General features: G+C 40.2%; 3 protein-coding genes across 6 annotated transcripts in view; 1 reads left to right on the top strand and 2 right to left on the bottom strand.

Annotated features, from left to right (window-relative positions):
• Nucleotides 1-688, bottom strand: part of tbc1d16 (TBC1 domain family, member 16) — a 30487-nt gene extending 29799 nt beyond the window's left edge. Inside the window, exon 1 of one of the 2 annotated variants that reach the window (XM_088339062.1) lies at nucleotides 496-688. The gene's annotated coding sequence lies outside the window, so the exon portion shown is untranslated. The remainder of the gene's footprint in view (nucleotides 1-495) is intronic. The other variant, XM_088339054.1, reaches the window with a different exon arrangement.
• Nucleotides 689-862: 174 nt separating this feature from the next.
• galcb (galactosylceramidase b) lies at nucleotides 863-5619 on the top strand. Its single transcript, XM_088339074.1, has one exon. The coding sequence runs from the start codon at nucleotides 1087-1089 to the stop codon at nucleotides 3097-3099; it is 2013 nt and encodes a 670-aa protein (XP_088195200.1). The 5' UTR covers nucleotides 863-1086; the 3' UTR covers nucleotides 3100-5619.
• gaa (alpha glucosidase) lies at nucleotides 4319-24698 on the bottom strand. Of its 3 annotated transcripts, XM_088338906.1 has the most exons (19): nucleotides 24128-24698; nucleotides 23897-24048; nucleotides 21019-21184; nucleotides 20747-20843; nucleotides 20542-20661; nucleotides 20363-20481; nucleotides 13174-13305; nucleotides 12961-13071; nucleotides 12761-12874; nucleotides 12537-12621; nucleotides 12290-12407; nucleotides 11455-11588; nucleotides 9853-10004; nucleotides 9625-9773; nucleotides 9412-9553; nucleotides 9236-9334; nucleotides 4833-4997; nucleotides 4597-4749; nucleotides 4319-4533 (listed from the first exon to the last, which is right to left on the bottom strand). In XM_088338906.1, the coding sequence occupies exons 1-19, from the start codon at nucleotides 24593-24595 to the stop codon at nucleotides 4468-4470; spliced, it is 2742 nt and encodes a 913-aa protein (XP_088195032.1). In that variant the 5' UTR covers nucleotides 24596-24698; the 3' UTR covers nucleotides 4319-4467. The 3 variants fall into 3 exon arrangements, 2 of the variants coding, with proteins under 2 accessions (XP_088195032.1, XP_088195022.1); XM_088338896.1 differs by having other exon boundaries at nucleotides 4319-4749; XR_015850781.1 differs by lacking the exon at nucleotides 4319-4533 and having other exon boundaries at nucleotides 4605-4749; nucleotides 9232-9334.
• Nucleotides 24699-25336: the final 638 nt, after the last annotated feature.

Here is a 25336-nt window from a genome sequence, read left to right as displayed (position 1 = left end):
TACAGTAAGTCATACAAATTGGCAGGCACCACACACAAGTGGAGGTTTTGAGAAGCTCCATCGGGACACTTAATGTGGCAAAGTGCTTGCGTCAGCTGCAGGACGTGAGTGAACGTCAAATGAAATGTTCAAGGCGTGTCTCGTCCTATTAAAAATATTATTATTGCCATTGTTGTTGTGGGTGGACTATTGGGTTTTGGGGGATCCCTATCCTGAACTGTCAGACACCATCCGCCTGACATGACCACCACGGGCAGGCCCAGAGGAACAGACCAACCAACGTCTCCATTCCATTATACCTGGCGGGGATAGCAAAATAAAAAAACGTGACATTACCCTTGGTGTCTCAATTTACGAAGTCAATTTGTGTTGTTCCCTTTTTTAAAACATCTCCTGTTATTAGTTAGGGAGGGACTCTTGGGAGCACCTGTTTCAGAATCATATTGAATGGAGAGCCAAGCGTCAGATGGGGACAAGAACCCGGACCCAGCTCACCTTCAGTCCCGCCGCAGAATTCTACAGCTCATGGTGGACGTCCATTTCACACCGCAGCATGGACGAGCGACGTGTTAAAGCTTCAACCTGGCAATTAAACTCGGCACAATCTAGGCAAGTCTTGTTTTCTAATCCGTGTACAGTATTCAGTCCGTGACGCCATCCATCTTCACTGACGGCTGTCCTATACTACGCGTAGTTTATTGCTAGTAAAGATTCGACTTCCGTATATTACTTTCAAAGTAAATCGACATATGCAAAGGATATACCACTGATTGGAACTGTAAAATTGTTTTAGTTTGAAAGTTACTTGGGCACTGTCCGCAGTTTAGATTTCGCTTGACTTCCCTGCCAAATAATATCGGTCAACTCGAAATCATCGCTTCATGCACGTTTGATATTTTAGGGAGTTTATTCAGAATTATTTTAAATGAATATTTGTATTTTGTAGTTTTATTATAAAATTATCTGCAATTATTGAAAATGTTACATCAAAAATATCTCGTGCTTCCGCAATCACTACGATTGATCACATGATGCTCACCAGGAAGTTATGACTTTCCCGGCCTCAGGGCAACGGTCGGACAGAATATGGCGTTTAGAATACTTGTTTTAATTATAATCTTATCAAGTTTCTTTATTGTTTTCTGCTTTTCCCAGACCTATTCTCTGAATGACACCAAGGGATTAGGAGAGGTTTTTGATGGAATTGGAGGCTTGAGTGGTGGAGGTGCAACGACCCGTTTACTTGTCAATTATGCGGAGCCCTACCGAAGTCAGATCCTCGACTATCTTTTCAGGCCAAATTTTGGTGCTTCTTTGCACATGCTGAAGGTTGAAATTGGGGGAGATGCTCAGACGACTGATGGGACAGAACCTTCACACATGCACTATGAAGATGATGAAAACTACTTCAGAGGATATGAATGGTGGCTCATGAAAGAGGCAAAGAAGAGGAATCCAAACATCACACTAGTTGCTTTGCCCTGGGCCTTTCCTGGTTGGGTTGGCCACGGTAAACAGTGGCCATATGATTACCCTGACGTGACCGCAACATATGTCGTGAGGTGGATCCTAGGTGCCAAGCAGTTCCACGATCTTAACATCGACTATGTTGGGATTTGGAACGAACGGAAGTTTGACAGCAGGTACATTAAGCTTCTGAGGTACATTTTGGACAAAAGTGGCCTGCAGCGTGTCAGGATCATAGCCAGTGACAACTTGTGGGAGCCTATTTCCACAGCTCTTCTACTGGATCCAGAGCTCAGCAATGCTGTTGATGTCATTGGAGCTCACTATCCTGGCACTAATACTGTGATTGAGGCCCTGAAAACAAGGAAGACACTTTGGTCTTCAGAGGATTATAGCACGTTCAACAATGAAGTTGGAGGAGGTTGTTGGGCACGCATTATCAACCAGAACTACATCAACGGATTTATGACCGCTACAATCTCCTGGAATCTAGTTGCCAGCTATTATGAAGCACTGCCGTTTGGAAGAGATGGGCTCATGACTGCGTCTGAACCTTGGAGCGGCAATTATGTTGTGGAGTCCCCCATTTGGATTACTGCTCACACGTCGCAGTTCACTAAGCCCGGGTGGACCTACCTGAAGACTGTTGGACATTTGGCAAAAGGCGGGAGTTATGTTGCCCTGACTGATGGGAAAGGGAATCTAACTGTTGTCATCGAAACAATGACTCACAATCATTCATTGTGCATCAGGCCTCCACTCCCACCATACTCGGTGACCTCACAAAATGCAACCTTTATCCTGCAAGGATCATTTGCTCTTATCAAGGAGTTGCAATTGTGGCGGTCACAGTTTAACTTCAAGACGAAAAAGCCCATTCTTTTTGAGCGGCTCAGTCCATTGGTGCTAAAAAATGGGAAATTCACCCTAAGTCTTAAAGAAGACGAGGTTTATACACTCACCACAATGACAACAGGACAGAAAGGCAACTACCCGGACCCACCTGCCTCGGCTTCCTTTCCAAAGGACTACAGTGATGACTTTGATGTCCAAGAAGCTCCTTTCTCAGAAGCCCCAAACTTTGCTGACCAGACAGGGGTTTTTGAATACTACACGAATGTAACAAACCCTGGCCCTCACAAATTCACTTTACGTCAGGTTCTGACCCAAAGACCTATATCTTGGGTTGCAGACGCAGACCAGACTATAAGCGTTATCGGTGACTTTACCTGGCAGGATCTCACAGTCAAATGTGATGTGTTTATAGATAATGGAAAGACTGGGGGCGTTTTCATAGCAGCCAGGGTTAATAAAGGAGGGCAGTTAATCCGGAGTGCTAAGGGAATATTTTTCTGGGTCTTTGCTGATGGAACTTACAAAGTTACTAATGACCTTGCTGGTCAAATCATTCTTGCTGAGGGACAGTCTGGTACGCAAGCAGGTGAGTGGCACACGCTGTCGCTCACAGTAAAAGGACAGTTTGCGTCAGGAAAACTGAATGGCTATGAACTGTGGAAGAATGCTGTGGTACTGACACCACAAAGTGGCTGGGCTGCCATTGGGACACACTCATTTGAGCAGGCTCAGTTTGACAACTTTGCTTTAAAGGCAGCCCAACAAAAATACCTCTAATGAGAACCCTCAATATGTGTCAAAAAAATTTCCACAACTCAAAATTACTTGAATCTATTTTAGTAATAAATTACAATAATTATAGAGAGACCTTGTTTAAATTTGAATTTTTTTATTGTCCTTGGAAAATCATTTCAAATGGTACTGATTGTCCTTTGAGTAAACAAAAATATGTGCAAATGTCTGTTTTTATTTTGGAAAACAATGTTTGACATGTTTCATATTTTCAACACCATACCAACCAAACAATAATGCCTAATTGAACCATAATTAGGGTGTGATTTTTTCTATGATGTTATTTTGAGATCATGTCCAGTTCTAAAAGGTAAACAGATGGAAAAATAAATATTTAAAACCAGATCTTCTTTAAATCATGTCTGATAGTACTCACTTAAAACAATTGTTTGCAACCGTGAATACAGCTTTTTTCAGACAAAAAACAACAAGAACATGAACACAAAGTCACTAAAAAATAAAAACATCCAGGTGAGACTAAAAAAGTGATAAAATAAATGTGTTATGCTTTGTAAACCTTAAGTTAACCCATAAAAAGAAGAACTGTACAAATACATTGATATAGGTTGAAATTATTTATATTCTAGGGAAAAGTGTTCACTGATCTTGTAATTTCCTCCTTAAAAGTTGTTTTTAATTTCTAAGTGGAATGTTTTCATGTATAAACTAAACCACATTAAAATTCAATAACTAATTTTCTTTTATTACAAGGAAAGAATTATTTTAGTAAATTTCATTTTGTAATGTCCCACCTGCTTGTTTTATACAAGGTTGTAAAATGCGACATAATAAGTCAATGTTGTTTTCAAATTATCATGAACCAAAATTTTCACTCTTTAATGTAGTTTATCTAACATTACACAGGAGTGCCTAATAAGTGACCACTGTGAGAGCGAGAAGGGAATAAAATGTCGCCTTGTATGTTTCAATCCACCATTTTTTTCATTGCACTACAGTATTATTACAACTTGTGCCAGCCTCTAAGCATTACATTGTAAATATATTTTTGCTTTTTATTCTGATAATCTTTTTTTTTTTCTCTGAAAGTCGTAATAGCATGTTTACCTGAGTGCCATGTTTAAATCTTGTTGCATACAATGTTTCACCTTGGTGATATGAATGACAGTACATACAATTCAATTTCAACGGTAAATTGGGATTTCAAATATGTAGTTCCCTCAAATGGAAATAAGAAAACAAGGGCCTAAATCTTAAACAACATTTAATGTTAATGCAATAAACCACAGGCATACGCAGTCAATATTCAGATCCAGTGTAGGAGTGACAATTAAATGATAGATGATAGTAATCTCATTTGAACATAATGTCAAAAACATTTTCTTTCAAGCCGCATCATTGTGCCCATTGCACTGTAAACATCTTTGACATTGGCAAGGCCAAACTGTTCACTTTTAGAACCTGTTGGAAAGAAACTGTTATCAAGAATGCCATGCCTCTTTTTTTCCTTGCACATTCACTCACCTTTGTATCAGGGTCATATGTAAAATCCGTTACTTTCTTCCCATTGGCTACCACATATTGGGGTGGCGAGGACACGCCCCACACTTGCATTCTTCCTAGGAAAACACCATCTAGGGATCCATTAAGCTGTACAGGCTCGCTCACCACCTGGGACTGAAACAGTGAGGTACAAAATGTGAGCCGTACTTGGAGAGCTGACATTTTAAACATACATGTTGATTATGTGACATCACAACCTGTCCAGCAGTAAAAATGACGTAGGAATAATTTATTTTTTCGAAGGTGTCAATGCTTTCGCCGTCATCCCAGAATAAATCTCCCCTGGCTGAGCCTAACGCTGACAGCGCCACTGTCAGGAAGAAGGGGTTCTTACGTGAGATCGATGTCGTTAGAGCTGGCTCCTGTTAAAAAAAAAAAAAGGATACCATAAAATTTGGACTATAACCTGCGACTTTTTTTTCCAAGCTTTCAACACTGTGTTTGATGCAATGATGCAGCTAAATATGTGCATTTTTTCTAGTGGCCGCCCGAGCAGTAAAGTTATGAGTTAGAATATATGTGTTGTGAAAGATGCAAGTTTAATATAACTTTGCGCTTTGTGCATGAATAAAACAAGCATGAACAGACCTTCATCATGGAAAAGGTGCCATTCGAAAGGGAAGGGCTAACTACCATATTTGGAATAATTTTACCAGTCTGTTTATTCATAAACAGAAATAATTTGGCAAAATGAACAGATTACAAGAAGCAATGTCTAACAAAGCAAAAAATGTTTTATGCTGATTCCTGTTTCTCTGTCAGCATTATCGTGTGTTTTGGAGTAAATATTTTCGTGTTGGATTCTATGGATTGTCCTTAATGTAACAAAGACATTTTTGCAGACATTCAAAGAAGTTGAAGACGTCCAGGGACATTATAGTGCGTTACGCCGGCTTTATAGTTTTCGGGTATTTTGTTTCAGACTGTTCGTGATGTTTCTCTGATGAGTATACTTTGAAATAAAAATTATATCTTGAATCCCAAGAGTTCAGGCTTTCCGAAATATATGGCAAGACTTATTTCAGTGACTAGTGACATCGTACAGACAAATATTTGTTTATCAAAGGGCCAGCGGCCTGCCCGCGAGCCATTAAGGTACCGTATATTATTAAAACTATATATGTCATGTTTCAATGTCGGCACATGCGGCTTATAGTCAGGTGCAGCTTATGTATGTACAACATTTTTTTCCTTTAAAATGTCCTCGGTGCGGCTTATAATCAGGGGCACTCAATATTCTGAATCTTACGGTACATCGTTAAATCATTCACCACATCGCTTTTTTACTGAAAGGTGACACTTATTTTGTACACTGCTTTTCTTAACTTAGACAAAAAATAGTTGAGCAACTAGTATTCTCAATAAAGCATTTTGATGAATATTGTGTTTGTGGAAGCAGTGAGATTCTGAAACTTTCAGAGGGCTACCATTTTGCCATTTGTTGTAGACTGAAAATGACAAACATTTGCTTAAAGCAGTGGTGCACAGCCTTTACAGTACCACGGACTGGTTTAATGTCCGAAGAAATTCTTGCGGCACCGCCCATTAATATTAGTACTAATAATCATAATAATAATGAGCCTAAATCCACTGGTTATTACCTAGCCCACTAGATGACATGAGAACAGTGTTGGGAATAACGCTAATATAATTAAGACCGTTATGTAACGGCATTATTCTTTCAGTAACGGTAATCTAACGATGTTTTCCGCCGTTACAACGCTGTTATCGTTACTGATGGTCAAAAGCGGTGCGTTAGTTTGGCAGCAGAATGTCAACAGCCGCGTGTCCCCGCAAACCTGTCACCGTTTTCATCGACACAAATTTTTCCTCTCGTCATGTCTTTTTGGATCATTTCACCATTCAATTTGCCCTATAGTTAGAAAGTGATTACGAACACAGTATCTACCAAAACGCAGAAAGAAAAGGCGTAATGGTGAATCCGGCAACTGACTCGTGTCAATCGCAAACAAAACGACTCTGTAAGCAGTCTCCTGAAAGTGTGTGTCGGCTACCCACCAAACGAGAGCAGTTTACTTCGAGAAGCTATTTTCTTCTTGTGATTGCTCAAAATGCATTTTTTCAGGAATTCTGTGCTTTTAGTATAAACAAGTTGAAATTGTTTTTGTATTTTATCTTTTTTTTAAAGCAGTGTTTTCGTTTGCCTGCGTCCCTGCGTCCTAGACGCATCGTTTTTGCTGGGGGCGCATTGTGTCAAATCAACGTGCGTCCACAGGACGCAACTTTTTTGACACCAAATTGTCATTAATATCCGATTACTTTTTTTTAAACAAAGATTTACCGCACTCCAAACTTTTCGTCAGGCAGATCCGCCATTGTTGTTTTGGTCTCACGCCGATCTCGGCAAACGAGATTTCGTTGCTCTGAGATGACGTCATTGTTTTGGTGGTTGTCGAGTGAAAGAGAAGTATGCGTCCGAAAAAACAGATGGTAGTAGGTGCAAATCGACAAAAAAATTGTAATTTCTTCAGTGTCGGTAATAAGTCGGAACATAATACAGAAAGTGGTAACAACAGCAATAATTCTGGCACGAAAAAACGGCGGAGAAATTCTTCAGAAGACCGCGAAGGCAAGAAAAACACGTGTTTTGAAGGGAACGATTCGACGAAAGATAATAAACAAAAGAATACTCCTAGCAAGAAAAGGACTTTTCTGCCAAAATGGACTCGGATTATATTCCTGGTTACGCTATGAGGAGGATGATAATGGAGGCTTCATGTTCTGTGAAGCGTGCACCCAGCGTGACAAAAAAACTGGATTGCACAAATCCTTTCGCAATACGACACATTGGATCGGCACAACGACAATGAAAACCACAAATTAGCTATGGAAATTCCGTTGCTACAATTGGACCTTGAGAAGGCATTACAACTGTGGCGGGACAGCAAACCACAAAGAATATATGAACTGAAAAATCTTAAGTGATTAAAACTGCATGAATATATAGACTAATATTTCAGCAATATTATTTTGTATAATGTACAATATTTTTGTGAACTGAAAAATCTGAAGTGACAACTTCTTTGTATTACCAATTAAGTGTGATGATTAAAACTGACTGAATATATAGATTTATATATTTATTTATATATTTGTCGCCAATTTACAATTTCAACCTCGATATCAACATTTTGGGGACCCATAGATCTCTGTTGGGACCCATGGATTTTTGAGCATGCGAGTCCCCGGGACCTATCACTTTTCAGAGGTAAAATGAACACTGTTATATGAAATGAAATGATGAAATGATCTGCATTTATATAGCGCTTTTCAAGTCAATGACTTCCCAAAGCGCTTTACAGTGTGCTTCACATTTCCCAATAGCGGCCGTGATCTGTGCAGCCATGTAAGGCGCTAACCTGCTTATTGGGGGTTCAGTGTCTTACCCAAGGACACTTCGACATGTAACACGGACAAGCCGGGATTCGAACTGGGATCCCTTAATCCTAAAACGATCGCTCTACCTCCTGAGCTACTGAATTATAGATTTATAAATATTTTGAAGTTTCAGTGTTAACGTCTAGGTTTTAATTTTGCTTTATTTCTTCTCTTTTTAAGTCATTCATAATAAGTAGTAATATTTGGATAAAACAACAAAAAACCTGGAGAGCCATTAGGGAACTTTTTTGGTGAGCCAAGTCAAAAAAGCTGTTACTCAAAAAGAGTAGAAATTTCCATCACTACAACGGACTATATGAGTTAGATTTATTTTATTTTTCAACTCACTTTAAATTGTTTGCATGCTGATTATATTTCATTATATTGTTTTAATGTTTCTTTTTGTTGCACTTCAAGTGTGGGATGAATCTGTTGCTAGTGAGGTGCAATTAATATGACAAAGTTCTTTATCACAACGACCTGTCTGTTCTTCTCTATTCAACTGACTAAAATACAGCTCAGAAAATTTCAACATCTTTGACATGCAACTTATTTTTAAAGTAACGGAAGTCGTTAGTTTTCCTGGTAAGTAGTTACTTTTACTACAGAGTAACTCAGTGACTAACTCAGTTACTTTTTGGAAGAAGTAGTGGGTAACTATAACTAATTAATATTTTAACGTAACGTACCCAACACGAGAATAAGCATTGCACTTTTTCATCATCATACTATTTTTACCACGTTGTGCAGAATTATTTTTGCTGAACTCTTTCTCATAATGCTCCATTACAACGTGGTGATGTAAAAATAGTGTGATGATGAGTTAAAATCTAATGCTTTTTCTTGTGTCATTTACAATTCTGGTGGTCTAGTTGCTGGGGTTTGGCGCTTCCACCGCTGCGATCCAGGTTTAATTACCATTGCACCAAATGCTAAGCCAATGTGGTCAGGTATATCGTAATTCATGATTGAAATCAATTGCAAAATTAATAAATTTACCTAATTTCATTAAAAATCAAGCACTCTTCTAATTGATGTTTTGCTAGTAGAAGGTGACAATCGATTTACATAGTTGGCATTCCAAATACAAGTTGAAACAGTTCTTTAAGTATGTTTCATAGAACAATTTATTTATTATGTTTAAATTTAAATGTGTTATTGAGAAAGTTTCCCACCCTGTGCGTGCCTATGACTCACCAACCTGTTGGGGTATAATGTGTCCCTCCCTCACATGAATGTTAATAATGTCCAGAGGTGCAGACAAAGGCAGGTATTCGCCTTTACTGTACAAAGGCTGACCCTGAATTAAGACAACAAATTATTTTGGTAAGTCATAATGGAAAGGATGGATTTAAAAATTAAAGCAGTGCAGCTCACATTGTGCAGGTTGTACCAAGTCCCAGGAGACAGGTAAGCATGGACCTCTACTGCACCCTCCTCCAAAACCGGGCTGATGAGGAGAGAACTCCCCCAGAGAAATTGCATGTCTATTCTCTGACAGTGAGGGTCAGTGGGAAACCTAAAATTGGGCAAAGATAAGTATGATGTCAGGTGGAGTTTATTTTATTTTTTTGCTTTTGTATGCCTTACTCCATGAACAGAGGCCTGGCCACTGTGTCTCCAGCTGTGTGTGCGTGATGAAATAGCGTGTAAAGGAATGGGAGAAGAGAGTAACGAAGATTAAGCACACTCCGCATGGCTGCCTGGGCCTCCTGACTAAATACGAACGGCTCCTGAGACTGTGGAGGGCAGCAAAATGGACGCATGATATAAAAACATACGGCAGAGCAACGTGTTGTTAAGGTGTGTGTATCTCACGGTGTATAGTCGATCGTTATGGTTCCTCATAAATGGGTAGAAGGCCCCAAGTTGCATCCAGCGCACACACAACTCCTCAGTAGTGTCGCCACCAAAACCGCAGATGTCTGCCCCCACCAGAGGGACTCCAAAGAGGCTAAACTTTAAAATTGCTGACAATACAGCTTTATTTATATCTGTACACTGTAGGACACTGAGGGAAACTGTGGGAGTCAGATCCATCGACATTTCGTTCTGTATACACGTGTACTAGAATGACAATAAAGTAGATCTGAATCTGAATCTGAATAAAATGTGCCCAATGTTAAGACAATTGAATTTAACAACAGTAATACAATAGAGAATGACTTGAAGATCAAAGTACATCGGACAGGTCAAAACCCTTTTGACTTGGCTTTAACTCTGACACAGTGGCCACGCTTCATACGAGATTAATTTGTTCCCTGATAGAGCTCATATTAATAATATTTCATATCTCGGACGAAATTCCCCCTACAATAAATAACTGAAAACCAATTACGATACATTCTTTTCTGCAGCATAAGGTGCATAAAAGATGCACTGGATTACATTACATTTGATAAAACAGAAATCTAACCCAAATCACAGCAGGCAGTGTGCCAGATCTTATTTACTAGACCACTAGTGATTAGAAGCAAAATTAGCCCTAAAAAAATCGAGCCCAACCCGACCCGAGATCCATGGGTATCAAAGCCCGACCAAGCCTGGACCTGACCAATTAACTCGATTTGAGGGACTTTTCCCAAAGCAATCTCAAATTTTCATATTTTATTTGTGAGGACTCCAGAAGAGAATGTGTGATTTTGGTTGACTACAGTCCACATAAAAGGTTATGTACGGTGGCACGTTTAAATTTCTAGCCAATTTGAGGTTTTCATGTGTGCCTTATGGTCAAAAACAAACGGGAATCAATAACCATCTCATCATCTCATCTGCTGCACCGCTTATCCTCAGTAGAGTTGCGGGGGTGCTGGAGCCCATCCCAGCAATCATCGGGCAGTGGGCAGGGGACACCCTGAACTGGTTGCCAGCCAATCGCAGGGCAGGAATCAATAACCAACCTGACAAAATCTCCAAGTAATAAATACAAAATAAATAGCTCAATGAATACAAGAGCACAATCAAAATAGTGACTGAACATAAAAATACAGTTTAGAATAAGTAAAAAAAATAAAAGAGTTCATTTTGAGCACTTACTATGAGGTTGCTAACTGAGGTAGGTGCAAGTGCAGTACAGAAGGAGTGATAGTATATAAACACTAACTGTGTACACACACACACACACACACACACACACACACACACACACACACACACACACACACACACACACACACACACACACACACACACACACACACACGGTGATGGGTCTCTAGTGGTAGCGTTTGGAAATTCTCGTAATTTGGATTTTCTTTCGTGTGACATCTTGAATTTCTCATTACTAGAGTAGCTCGTATTTAAGGGGCCAGTGTAGTTGGAAAACTACCTTTTTAAAATAGGTTTATACTGCCTTCTGATGGATATAACATGCAAAAACTTTGTTTTGCTTCTACTGCATTTCTTTACACATATGCTCACAAGAGATGGAGTATCTAAGCTGCTCCCAGGTGCTTCTAACATCTCCTGTCCACACTCCGGAGAAGCGTCCGATACTAGGAAATGAAGAACGAGACAACACAAAGGGCCTCTTGCCGCGCACTTTCTTCAGGGCCCTACAATGACACAGATACCGATGTGTGGGTAAGTTAGGCCACTTATGGCCTAGCCTGCCCAAGGCCACGAGTGTTGCACTTGTGTGTCACATGAAAATGCCACACGGTGGGGTGAGCCAAACTAAAAGGCGATACAACTTATATGTCAAACGTGGGGACAATTTCAGGTGAATGGTTTGATTTAGTCCATAGTGTATTTTATCAAATTGTGGTTGTACCCCCACACTCGGTTGCTGAATGTGAAATCCACTACAGACATGTTTTTCACTGGGTGATAATGAACATTATGCATATTAGCCAAAACACTGTAGTTCAACATTGGAAACATTTCATATTTTCAACAATACATAAAGCACAAAACATGAAAACTTTGCAAGTTAAAGACCAGTACTGAAAATATTTTCTCTTTGATATTGCATTAGTTTTGGTTACACAAAAACATGGCACTTCTGAAGTCTTTTGAAAGATATTATATGCGTAGAAGGCAATGTAAATAGTAACAATAATATATTTTAAAAATGAAATAGTGTTTGAAAACTGGAACTATGAGAGTGAACAGTGATCAACGGTAGGTTCTGTGTATCACAGTAATTATTGGTCAATTTTCCATGCAACATTACAACAAGTAGCAGTAAAAAAAAAAAAAAAAAAAAAAAGTTTATAGACTAAAAATGGAAACATCCTGAGATGTTTCAACCAACCTGTGAGTGGCAAAAGCTTCAGTCAGTCCATACATGTTGTGCAGATTGTAGTGAGTAGATAGATATGTCTGAGCTGACATACAAAGAGTGAAAGTGCTCAAGCTGCCTCCAACCACACCTGTTTCGAGGACAAGCATAGTTACTATTCACTTGTACATGGGCAACATGTTAAAGTGCTCTACCCCATTTATTTACATATTGATAATTATATAATTACAATGTACTGGCAATAGGGTTGGTGACTTACTTGGTGTGTATGGCGGGTACTCGAGATCTGTGTAAGGACATCCTTCCATCGAGCCTGAAACAAAACTGGCTGGTTCGTTCATGTCCTGTGTGAAATTTGACGTTTTTGACAGAATAAACATACAACAGACTGGTTTCCACCTCATCACAAAACATGCATGTATAAAGAAGCATTTACACTCACATTCAAATCTGAAAGTTTGTTTTGTGTGTGTGTATTCTTACAATCCATAACCCATCTACTGGTACTTTAGAATAAAAATCCAGAATACAGTCTTCCCACCATTGTCTAGTCTCTGGGTTGGTAAAGTCAGGGAAGGCTGTTGCACCGGGCCAAACCTGATTGAACATACAAGAAAAAAATTGTTTTGTTTTTTTAAATCGCTCACACAGGCTACACAAAGATTTTACAGTTGACGTCCAACCTTGCCTATTAAGAGTTGACCAGTGACATTTTTGATAAATACATCTCGTTTAAGTCCATCATCGAAAGGATGGTAAGTCCCTGGAGGATTAGTTGTACTGATCCCAGGATCCTACAAAATATGATACGTACACATTATTTTGGAAGTGACATGTTGCCGCCTATTGGAAATAAATCAATATCAGATTAATAGAATGGTAAAAGCGTCCCTTACCAGGATAAGAACATACTTCAAGCCTTTTTGGTGTAATTCCTCAACCATTTCTTTATGGTCGCTGAATCGCAAGGGATCACTTGTGAAGACCATGCCCTTTTTGGCGTAATCAAGGTCATTCCACTGCACATCCTGAAAAATAAAAAAATAAAAAAATAAATAAATGAAGGGCAGATGAAACGCTCTCTCTCACCAGATTTTTTTGGTTCATATTATCGACAGCAGTAGCTCAGGAGGTAGAGCGGTCGTCTTAGGATTAAGGGATCCCAGTTCGAATCCCGGCTTGTCCGTGTTACATGTCGAAGTGTCCTTGGGTAAGACATTGAACCCCCAATTACCCCCAATAAGCAGGTTAGCGCCTTACATGGCTGCACAGATCACGACCGCTATTGGGAAATGTGAAGCACAATGTAAAGCGCTTTGGGAAGTCATTGACTTGAAAAGCGCTATATAAATGCAGATCATTTCATCATTTTACAATACAGAGTATTGTCAAAGTGTGTAGCTTTATGTTTTTACACATTTCACTCTCAGCCAAAAACAAACAAATAATTCAGTAAAGAATGAATGAGATTTGACTAATCATACTTTTTATTGGATATTGGCATGCATAATAAAAGAAAATCAATCAATGTATTCAAATGATATTATTCTGTTTTAAATGTAAAAAAAATTACATATCGAATTAGTAGTACTACACCTAATAATTAAATTATTTTGCTAAATTTTGATTGTGTTGTGAATAAAAACCAATACAAGACATTTTGTGATATCTTGCTAAAATGCTGTTTACTTATTTGGTTTCGCTACTTCATGTATTTACATCTTGCTTATTAGTATTTGACAGTAGTTATTTGTTGAAATAAGGAAGCTTTATACAGTACTTTAAGTTGTGAAACAAATGCTTGAAACTTTAAAAATAATGTTTTCTTTGGTTTCGGTAGATAATAGAGAAAGTCCACCCATCCATTATCCGCACCGCTTATCCTCAGTAGCGTCGCAGGGGTGCTGGAGCCCATCCCAGCTCTCCTCGGGCAGTGGGCAGGGGACACCCTGCACTGGTTGCCAGCCAGTCACAGGGCACACAGAGAAAGATAACTCACTCGCTCATTCACACCTAGCGACATTTTGGACCGGCCAATTAACCTGACATTCATGTTTTGGGAATGTACATACATACATCACTTTTTGTGATTTTTTTTTTTTTAATTGTCTGCTCTATCTTCGGTGTTTTTCTTCCCGTTTTGACAACGACAATATGGATTACTTTCTATCCTATGGACATGGGTTTTAGCGCACAAAAATGCATTTATTCAAGGAATCAACTCCTTGCCCTGAAGAATTCCTGTGCCGGCGTGATGAAGGGGCCTATCGTGGAAGAAGAGCCGGAGCTAGCTAAGCAGCTAGCGGCGTTATAAGTCTTCGGTACCATCCGTAATCATGGTAAATGTAAACTCACTACCAAATTAGACCAACGAGTGCTGTTGGAAACCATCGAAGCGCACAGGGAGCGCAGTTGCTGTGTTTTGCGGAAACGTGAATCACGTTTAGCATTCCGGACGCTAACGTGGAGCCACCCGGAGCTATCAGGCTTCAGCGCCGCTATACAGAGACACGAAAGCCTGCGGGAATCGGAGAGAAGGCGGACTTGCTAACACGAGGTGGTGTATCCCTGGACACAAAGAAAAGATTTCCATCTGCCGCAGGGATGTCGAACTTTTGGAATAGCGTGTGACGTCATCCACTCCGCTACAAGCACCCCTAGGGCATCATGTTAATCTGTTAATAAACAAAAGGATAGACTGCTGGAAGTGTGAATTTCCCTACGGGGATGAATAAAGTATCTATCTATCTATCTGTAGGAGGAAACCTGAGTGCCCAGAGGAAACCCACACAAGCACGTGGAGAATAATGAAAATCTACACAGGAAGGCTGGTGGGGGGATTTGGTCACATGACATCAGAACTGTGCCGCTGACGCGCTAACCACTAATCCGCCGGGCCACCCGATAAAAGAGTATTTAAACATATAATGATCATGAAAAACAACGGTTTCTACTTCCCGGAACTCTGTATACAAAACACATTTCGTATGAAATAACAAAAATTTAAATCTACTATCATTTTTATTTATGATTGAAAACATTGCTGCTTGACCAATTATTGTTTACATTTGTTCTTCTGAAGAGACACTGTCAATTTGATAAAACTCATGTTGTTTAAGTTAAGGAGCTACTACCTTTTCGTTTGCAGTGTGAGCAGTTCACACATTAATTCACGAGTACAGTGGATTGTCCTCTATATGGATTTACATTAAGAAGTAATCTATCTTTCTGTCTATCTATCTGGTCATATCCCCCAAGAGGGGTGACCGACAGCAAGACATACAATAACAAACAAAATAAAAGGGAAAAAAATAGCAAAAAAACACACACAAAATTTTTGGGACTATGGCCAACCCAACTGCCCAAACACCCAAGAAGTTAGGCACCTCGGCACCTAAGTTGGTCATGCTTTCGTCCCTCCAGATGAAATGGGACACAAGAAAGCGGCCATGTCACTCGGGTCAAGGTGACACAACAGACTCTTTTGTTCAACAACAGGGCCCGACAGCTTTCACTGGTTGACCCCTGCCGCATCATACGGGTGCCCAGCCCATCCTTAAGAACGCGTCCACAATCCCACTATCCTTTCACAACACCTCTCCACTCCTTTCTATCACCAACAAGAGCTCTAGCTTCCATTATATTTAGACCTCTTTCCTGCAGTGCACTCATAACACCATCCATCCACGTCAATCGCGGCCTTCCTCTTGGTCTCCTTCCATTTACTTCTGCTCTGTAGATCCTCTTCAACATTCGCTCCTCATCCATCCTCTCCATGTGTCCAAACCAACCGATTACTCTCTTATTAACACGCTTGCTCAGTTCCGCGACTACTCCAGTTCTGTCTCTCATAATTTGATTTCTCAATCTATCCAATCTTGTCACTCCTAACATAGTCCTCAAACACTTCATCTCAAAAACATTCAATTTCCTTCTTAAATCTGCGTCCAGGCTCCAAGTCTCCACACCATACAACACAGTCGGCACAATCACACTCTCATACAGTCCCCTCTTAACATCCATACTCATACTCTTGTTGTTCATCACTCTCCTCAGAGCACCCAAAACCTTGATTGCTTGATTCACTCTGTGCAATACCTCGCACTCCATTCCACCAACTGCAGCCACATCACAACCCAAGTACCGTAAATTCCGGACTATAAGCCGCTACTTTTTTCCAAAATTTTCAACCCTGTGGCTTATTCAGAGATGCAGCCAATTTGTGTAATTTTTATAACGGCCGCCAGCGGCGCCCGAGTATGAGAGGTAAGATTTAGACCGGTGGAATATATGCGCCGAGGAAGATCACAATTTAAGAGCGTAAACATACCCTCAGCGTGCAAATTGCACAAAATAAGGCTCATGACGCAGCTTCCATGTTAAAAGCAAACGGGTACATTGCTGGTGTGAAATTTAAGCAAGGGAGCCTATTGAAGTAAAGGAGCGTGTAACGACGTCATCGTGACAAAATTTCTTTCTGACATTGAGTAAGATAACTTAAATGCATTACCAAGGAGGAAGAAGCGGATGGTCTGCCGTGGGGGGAATTTTTTAATGGGTATTGTTCTATTTTCTTTATTACTTATCCATTATCCGTTGTCGGTCAGTTCATAATACGCTACAAAGCCAAGGTGCCGGGAGACTTACTCTCAGCCAAAAGGCTGAGCTAAGGTCCTAGCCTCAAAGCCTTGCTGCGATCATTGCGAATGCACCGCTCGCGGAAGTACTGCAATACCGGGCAGATGCGTGAAGTGGACAGAGCAAGCTCTTATTCCATCTCCGGATTGCAAATGACTCTCGCAATTGCAGTATGGCTTTTTTTTTATTCTAACGATTAACGCATGTATTTCCTTAACAAACTAACTTGCCGGTGTGCGAGCGTCTTGTTAGTAGCGTGAGGCTACCTTCCAAAGGATGAAAGTTATATAATTATTAAAGCTTTGAAAACTCTCTCGATGTACAGTCTTTCTTTGTAAATATGTGTAATATGTATTAGCAACTGTATATTTTTGTAATGTATTTATTTGTATTTATTTGAGACACTTATTCTGCCCGAGCAAATAAAAAAAGAGGGGCGGAGCAAACGCGGGCTGATGGGAAAGTGAGGACCGGTAAAGGTGAGTTTTTGTGGACACGGCGGACAATAATGGATATATATTTTTCCCACCCTTACCTTTGGAAATATACACTTTTTTTCCTTGGATTACTATCAACGGGCACCCAGAATCTGCAGGTCTGCAGCAAATTTTAAGCACCTATATAATTTTACGTTCATTTTGGCAGCTGTGATTTTTAGACTGTGTGCTTCAATGAAGGACATTTAGTTTCAATCGCGGGACTTGAAGTTTGGCTTGGATTAATTTCGGGTTTATATGATGTGGGTGCAGGCGGCTTATATACAGGTGCGGCTTGTGTACGGACAAAGTCGGTTTTCCCCTTAAAATGTGATGGGTACGGCTTATAATCAGGTGCGCTCTATAGTCCGGAATTTACGGTACCTAAAGCTTTCAACTTCTTCCAGCACCTGTCCATGCAACCTGATTTCTAACGTCATGCCCACTCCATCACATTGACACATAACTTACTCTTCCAAACTCCGTTACCAACCTTCTCAATGTTTCCTCAGAATCAGCCACAAGCGCTGTCATCTGCAAACAACAACTGACTTACCTGCCACACTGTTCCACTGTTGTCCATCATCGCTACACCTCTGCCAAATACTCTTGCATTCACCTCTCACACCACACCACCCATGTACACATTAAACAGCCATGGTGACATCACACACCCCTGTCTCACACCAGTCAACACAGGGAACCACTCACTTGTCTCACTCCCTACTCTTACACATGCTCTGCTGTTCATGTAAAAACTCTTCAATGCTTCCAACAACTTTCCACCCACTCCATACATCACCATCACTTGCCACAACGCCTCTCTATCAACTCTGTCATAGGCCTTTCCAAGTCCATGAAAGCCAAATAAACATCCTTACCTTTTGCAAAATATTACTCACACACCTGTCATACTGCAAACACCTGACACACACATCCTCTTCCTTTCCTGAAACCACTCTGCTCCTCCATCACCACCTCATTCGTTCTTTCTCTCACTGTCTTAATCAAGACTCTTCCATTCAGCTTACCCGGCACAGACAACAAACTGATGCCTCTCGAATTGCTACATTCATACTTATCACCTTTAACCTTATACAATGGCACCACACATGCACTACACCAATCAACAGGAACCACACCACTTAAAAAGCATACATTCAACAAGCGTACTAACCAGTCAATCATAGCTGTGCCACCTTTTTTCAGGCATTCAGCAGTACAGCCGTCCAACCCAGGTGCCTTCCCCCCTTTCATTTCTTTCACTGCCTCTTGCACCTCCCACGTTTCCACAAGATTCACATTTAAATCACACAACACGCGCATTCTCTCCATACCATCGATCGCCTCAACTCACTTTTGTCCCATCCTCCACATTTGGCAACTCCTCAAAATACTCTGCCCATCTCGTCCTGACTGCACTACCGCTAACCAGCAATCGACCATCCTTACCTTTCACTTTCTCTTTCTCTTCCTATCCAGACGCACTGTTTCTTACTCTTTTCACTTCTTTCCAGAACACTTTTCTCCTTTCCTCAAAGTTCACTCCTATCTTTCGACGCCATTCATCATTTGCTTTCCTTTTCGCTGCTTCCACTGCCGCTTTTACCAACCTTTTCCTCACTTTATATCTTTCATACGCATCGCCACTCTTATCTTGTAGCCACTCCTCAAAGGCACGTCTCTTTTCTGTCACAGCCTCTGATACCTCATCATTCCACCATTCACTTCCTTTCCTAATACCTCGACCAACTTTTCTCAATCCACACACTTCTTTTGCACTCCTCAACACTGCCTCTTTAACTACTTTCATTCAATTTCCACACTCTCCATTTCTCTTCTACTAATCCATTCATACTTTTCCCTTAACCTCTTTTCAAACTCTCTTTCCTTTTCTGCCTTATTCAACTCTGACATTTTCCCCTTTTCCCTCACACTCTTCTTATAACTAGCCCTCCACGATCCATCTATTCTCAATTTTCCACATAAAAATGATCAGACATACCACTCATTTTCACCTCTGTAAACATGCACAATCTACTTAACATCCCTTTCTTAACCACTACATAATCCATCAGTGCTCCGTCTACCCTCTTGCCACTATCTATTCTGACAAAGGTATACTTATTCACCTCCCTCTTTTTAAACAATATATTTCCAATCACCAACTCATTTTCCACACATAACTCAATCAATTTTTTCCCACTCTCATTTCTCCCTGGTACTCCATACGTACCAATCACATTTTTAACCATTTCATCACCCACTCTAGCATTCAGGTCACCTAGTATTACCACCTTCCACCCTTCTTTTGCACTTGCCACACATTCGGACAAGTCCTTCCAGAACTCCTCTCTCTCCTCAGCGCTTCTTTCTGAACCAGGTCAATATGCACTTATAAACATCCATACTTCTACACCCCACTTCAACCTCACCCACATCAATCTGGAAGATATCTCTTTCCACTCCACCAGTTTTTCCTTTGCTTTCTCACTCACAAGCACAGCCACTCCTTCTCCAGCATGTCCACCCGTAACTCCAGACCTTCTACCATACATACCTCCAAGCTGTAATTCACCCTTTCCTTTCATCTTTGTATCACTCAAGGCTAACACATCAACCTTCCTTTTAGTCATCATCCTTCCGATCTCCTCTTTCTTCTACTCAGTCGCTTTACTTACACATCCACTCACATTTAGTGACCCTATAACTAGGGTTTGTGAGACCTGTCAGTCTCCCGCCCCCCTTTCTTTGCCTTGCTGTCTCCTAGGGAGTAGAGATAGAGAGGAGAAGATCCCCAGTCCCCTCGCTCCCTCCACTTTAGTCGCCTCTTATGACACACAGCGGACCATGGTAGGAGTATTCCCTTACCTCTCACAAGGAGAAGGCCCCTCACCACAGAAGTAAACAAAAAGAAAATCAGACCCCTGTGTTGTGCATGTGACATCAGAATTGTAGGAAGGGAACGTACCAGAGGCAAATTAGCATTGTGCATCCGCTGTGCCACTTGTCTGGTTGCGTTAGTGCTATTGTAGCCCCAGCGACACAGGTGAAAGCCCAACGACCAGTAAGGAGGCATCATGGGAAAACCTATTGAAGAACATCTATCTTTAAACACGTTTATTTGAGGGAAATTATCAGAAAACCCACCGATAACTTGTAAGTATTGACGGACAACAGTCTGAGCGTCGGGACCCATGAAGATGTACAGGTCCAAGATTCCACCTGTGGACACCCATGTGAGAGCTGGCAGAGGCTGCAAAATCACCTCTGCGCACACACACACACACACACACTTCAAATTAAGAGAAAAATAATTAAATTGAAAGTAGTTCATAGGAATTAAAGTCATCACCAATTGCATTGCTGTTCAGAAGGAAAACCCCGTGAGAGAAGCCGTCTTCTTCCTGCACCACATAGAAAGGATGCGAGCCATAGAGGTTCGCACCAGCCTGGGGAAATTTTAAATGTTTTACATCAAAACTGTTTTTTCTTAAAGCATGGTTCCAATTTTCAATTTGAAGGGGTACCATTTAATCTGATCAGCAGTTTTTATTATTTCATCTTAGGGTTGTGACTTTTATCCAACCGTGCAAAATATATATCTAAAGAGTCAAGCATACTGACATGAGGGGCCATGTCCCTGTTCCAGAGAGTCAGGGAGGTCCAGTTAAGGTCCAGGCGCAGAGAAGTGTAATGCTCCCCAAGGCCTGAGACTAGCGAAGAGGCCAGAGTCGTGGACAACTGCAGGTACTGGTCAGCAAAAAGTAGAGGAGCCACCGTGGTATTCATACTAAACAAGAACAATAGATACCGTTGCAATGCGGAATATACATTATCAAGTATAAACATAGACTTTGTATAGAGGATAACAAAAGCGCAGTTACCAAGTTCAGTAGCAGAATCTCCTATAAGTTAACTGATTTATTTAGAATATAAATATTCCCATCAGACTGCTTAAATTATTTTGAAAAACCATCGCCAATATTTGGAGGGAGAGAAAATGAGCCAGAAGCCAATCTTCGTTAACATTGGAACTAAAAATCTTACTTTCCCTTTTGATCAAAAATAATTTCACAAATTCGTATTAGTCATGTTGTTTTTCATCTAGAGCAGTGTTTTTCAACCAGTGTGCCATGAGACCTTGTCTAATTTCCCAATTTTATCTTTGCAAAATAAATAAATAAATAAATGTGTATATAAGTGCCTACAAATATATGGCATAAAATAATAATAATAATAATAATTTCCTTTGTATTGTCATTCTTTGTAACAATGTACATAGAACGAAATGTCGATACACCTGACCCGTTGTAGCGAGTCGGTGCAGCCGCAGCCAGAGGGCGCCGCCATTATACCAATTAGGTATGTCTCGGTCGAGGCGCGAACCAGCGACCTCCCAGTCTCAAAGCGGGCACACTACCATCTAGGCTACTGAGCTGGATAAATTACCACATAAATTACCACAAAATATAAAATAAATATAATCATAAAATAATAAATACAATGTATACATATTTTTATTTTGTCATTTATTTTATCATTCACTTATATTGTATTTTGTTGTAAAATTTTGTCATAACAAAATGCCATTTTAATGAGGGTGTGGATCAATTTGACTGAGCTTTTCACCTATTAAATGTATTCAGGTATATTGCGAATAATTTATGTGTTCATTCATTTATATGACATATTTATTTATGCATTTGTTCTTCATATGGCAGGTTTGGTCGACCATTTTGAATTAGCCTTTTAATCTATTGTATAAACCAAAATATGTTGGACTGGAGAGTAATGGGCGCCACCTGTATTTGCCCAAGACACACCACAGGAAATGGTGCCCCTACAACCGTAGTGGTAAGGGATCCAATGTTCATAGAAAATATTTTAATAGTTTGCTATAAATCTATACTTACCAACGCTACCATTTTATGTGTTAGACCACGGGTCACCAGAGAGCTTATTTTTCTTTCTGATTGGCACAAAGGGTAACCAGTTTTCTATGCTTTTTTAAAATGACAATTTATCAAAAAAAAGGAAAGATTTGTTTTTGTTTTTTTGTTCAACCGATTTTGTCTTGCCCATTTTGGCTTTAATCTCTAATCTGCTAAATATAGTAAGCAACACTAAATTTACTGCAATTGGGGAAAGAGCTAAGAAAAATTATGAAATAATTCTTTGTGTTGTTTACTTAGTCAATACAATAAACTTGTTTACATAAATTATTGATTTTATTCCACATATACATAATCTGTCTTGCTGTGAGTAAATAGGTGCAGTGTTGTGTTTGTAATGTTTATGATGTATTATTAAGGGGAATTGCAATCAATAAATGCAATTGGGTGAAGTTGACAGGTATGTGTTTGTTAATTGGCGTAGTTTAGATTTTAAGTATTTGGATGCTCTGACTTTGTTAAAGTGACTGTACGGTATTTGGAACTTTATTACTCTGACGCCATCTCATAGCTTGTGTCATAATGAAATGAAATTATCTGCATTTATATAGCGCTTTTCAAGTCAATGGCTTCCCAAAGCACTTTACAATGTGCTCCACATTTCCCAATAGCGGCCTTGCAGCCATGTAAGGCGCTAACCTGCTTATTGGGGGAATTAGGGGTTCAGTGTCTTACCCAAGGACACTTCAACATGTAACACGGACGAGCCGGGATTCGAACTGGGATTCCTTGATCCCAAGACGAGCACTTTACCTCCTGAGCTTCTGCCGCCCCAATGGTAGCCTGGGTCAGCTCACTCATGATCCAAGAGCAAGTAATAATTTTCAAATTTTCTTCCTTTCACCATTTGCACGCTACACTGACAAAGAGATATTTAAAAATAACAGTAGCGACGAGCATAATGTCACTCTCCAGCATTCTCCTTAGCCCTATTCACAAAGCGATGTCACGCGTGGTGTCGTGGTTTTATTTTATTCCAAGATTAAAATAGAGAAATTAAAAAAAGGACTGCATAAATGCAATCCAAATGCCAACCGAAACTAACAAAAAATTAAAAAGGAAGTTTATTAGAGACCATCTAAGAATCTCACATTCAGTACTTGCACGCGCAACGAGAGAGCTGCAATGATGATTTCAGCCAGGAGATGGTGTCAGCAAGTAGAATATTTTGATGTTATACATCCCACCTTTAAAGCAAGATGAAAAATACAAAAGACACCTGGGTGTTTTTGCAAAAGTTTACTAATTTCAAATCATTACAGCTAGCTTTTAAATGAGGGTTTATGTGCTATTTTTGTCACGTTGAGTCAAATAAATAGTAGTCAAAATTAATTTAGTTGTTTTGCTTTCTTCTTTTTTTACACATGTACAGATGCTAAACACTAAAAGAGATTAGATCCTAGTGAAGGAAAAAATCTGACCAATCCGTCTTGCTTTTAGTTAACAGGTGCCTCGTTGTGCTTGTATGGTTTATTATCGCTTAATAAGAAAAATGGCAATCATTAAAAAAGGGAACAATTGGCTGAGGTTGACAGGTATGATAAACTCACATGACCCTTCCATTGAGTGAACGGCGTACAATGAATCCAAATGGATCGGACTGATACTCAATGGTATAAAGGGCGTCTTGGCGTAGGATTTTGCCTCGAGAAACTCCGGCTGGAAGTTGAACCTCATAACGATCAGACCATTGGTCCTTCAGCTGGATAGAATGCACATATTTAGCTAATTATGTTTTGTTTTTTCGTTAGTTCGTTTTTAATGATCAGAGTGGCTCTCACTGTGATGTGCAAACATCCCTCCGACTCATGAGTTTCTTCCATGTGAAGAGTCTCCACGTCTCCGGGCAGGTACGAAGGCGAGACGCGGGTCAAAACTGCAGAGTGTCCTCGCGGGCGTGGTGTCAAGAAACCCATTTTGTAACCCGGGTACGAATGGGGGTAGAAACACCATGGAGCTTTGGAGGAGTTGTTGAGAGGAGAGTAACAGCAAGCCCGCTCTTCACACTCACGCCTGCTTAGCGCTCGGTCCCGGCCACAGTCAAACCGTCTCTCCGTGGATATTTGGCATCTGCCCGGTTGGGTCACGATATTCTCAGGTGCTTCGAGTCTGTTGAGAAAGGAATGCTTCGGGGATTCGTTGTTTTTAACCAGTCTACTGTCAAGAAATAGCATGTAACCAAAGTCGGAGAGGGTATAAAACGCTAAAACCAGAACCGTGGCTCCTAAAAGCTTGACCTGAAGACCCATGGAGCGTTTGTACAAAATTCTGACCGCACTATAAATTAGTTTGGCAGAGGTCTATTAATAGATCAATTTTTTTGTAGCTAAAGTCAAAATGGCCAACGACGGAAAGCGCGGTAGTTCAAAACAATAGCAAGTTTGTATGGTTGTCTACTCTGAAAGGTTGACAGTCACGTCACAAAAAATGTAAACATGTATTTTCATCTAATACCTATATTTTATTTTCATAGTGCGGAAAGTGTTTTAAACTATTTTACAATTGGGCCCGTCATTAAATCAACATTAAAGTACTTTTCATAAAACAAATTGCAGCTCTTGATAAGAACATTTAATGTGCATATCATTTCATTAATTAATGCATTTGTCAAAAAACAACGCATAAGTAAAATAATAAGACTTAAAATAAGGTTCAAACATTCAAAATAAATACATAAATATTTGAACAGTGATTCACGCGTATTGTACAATGTGTGCAGTGCACTCATAACACTATCCATCAGCGTAAATCGCGCCCTTCCTCTTGGTCTCCTTCAATTCACTTCAGCGCTGTAGATCCTCTTCAACATTCGCTCCTCATCCAGGAGGAGCAGGAAAGAGGTCTAAGTATAATGGAAGCTAGAGCTCTTGTTGGTGATAGGAAGGATTGGAGGTGTTGTGAAAGGATAGTGGGATTGTGGACGCGTTTTAAAGGATGGGCTGGGCACCCGTTTGATGCGGCTTTCGAGAGCGTTTTTCATCCCGGCACCG

Source organism: Urocampus carinirostris, chromosome 1, assembly GCF_059441175.1.
Source record: "Urocampus carinirostris isolate Australia breed hairy pipefish chromosome 1, RoL_Ucar_1.0, whole genome shotgun sequence".
NCBI classification, from domain to species: domain Eukaryota; kingdom Metazoa; phylum Chordata; class Actinopteri; order Syngnathiformes; family Syngnathidae; genus Urocampus; species Urocampus carinirostris.
Note: the sequence above shows the minus strand (reverse complement) of the source record. Positions and strands in the feature narration are given on the sequence as shown.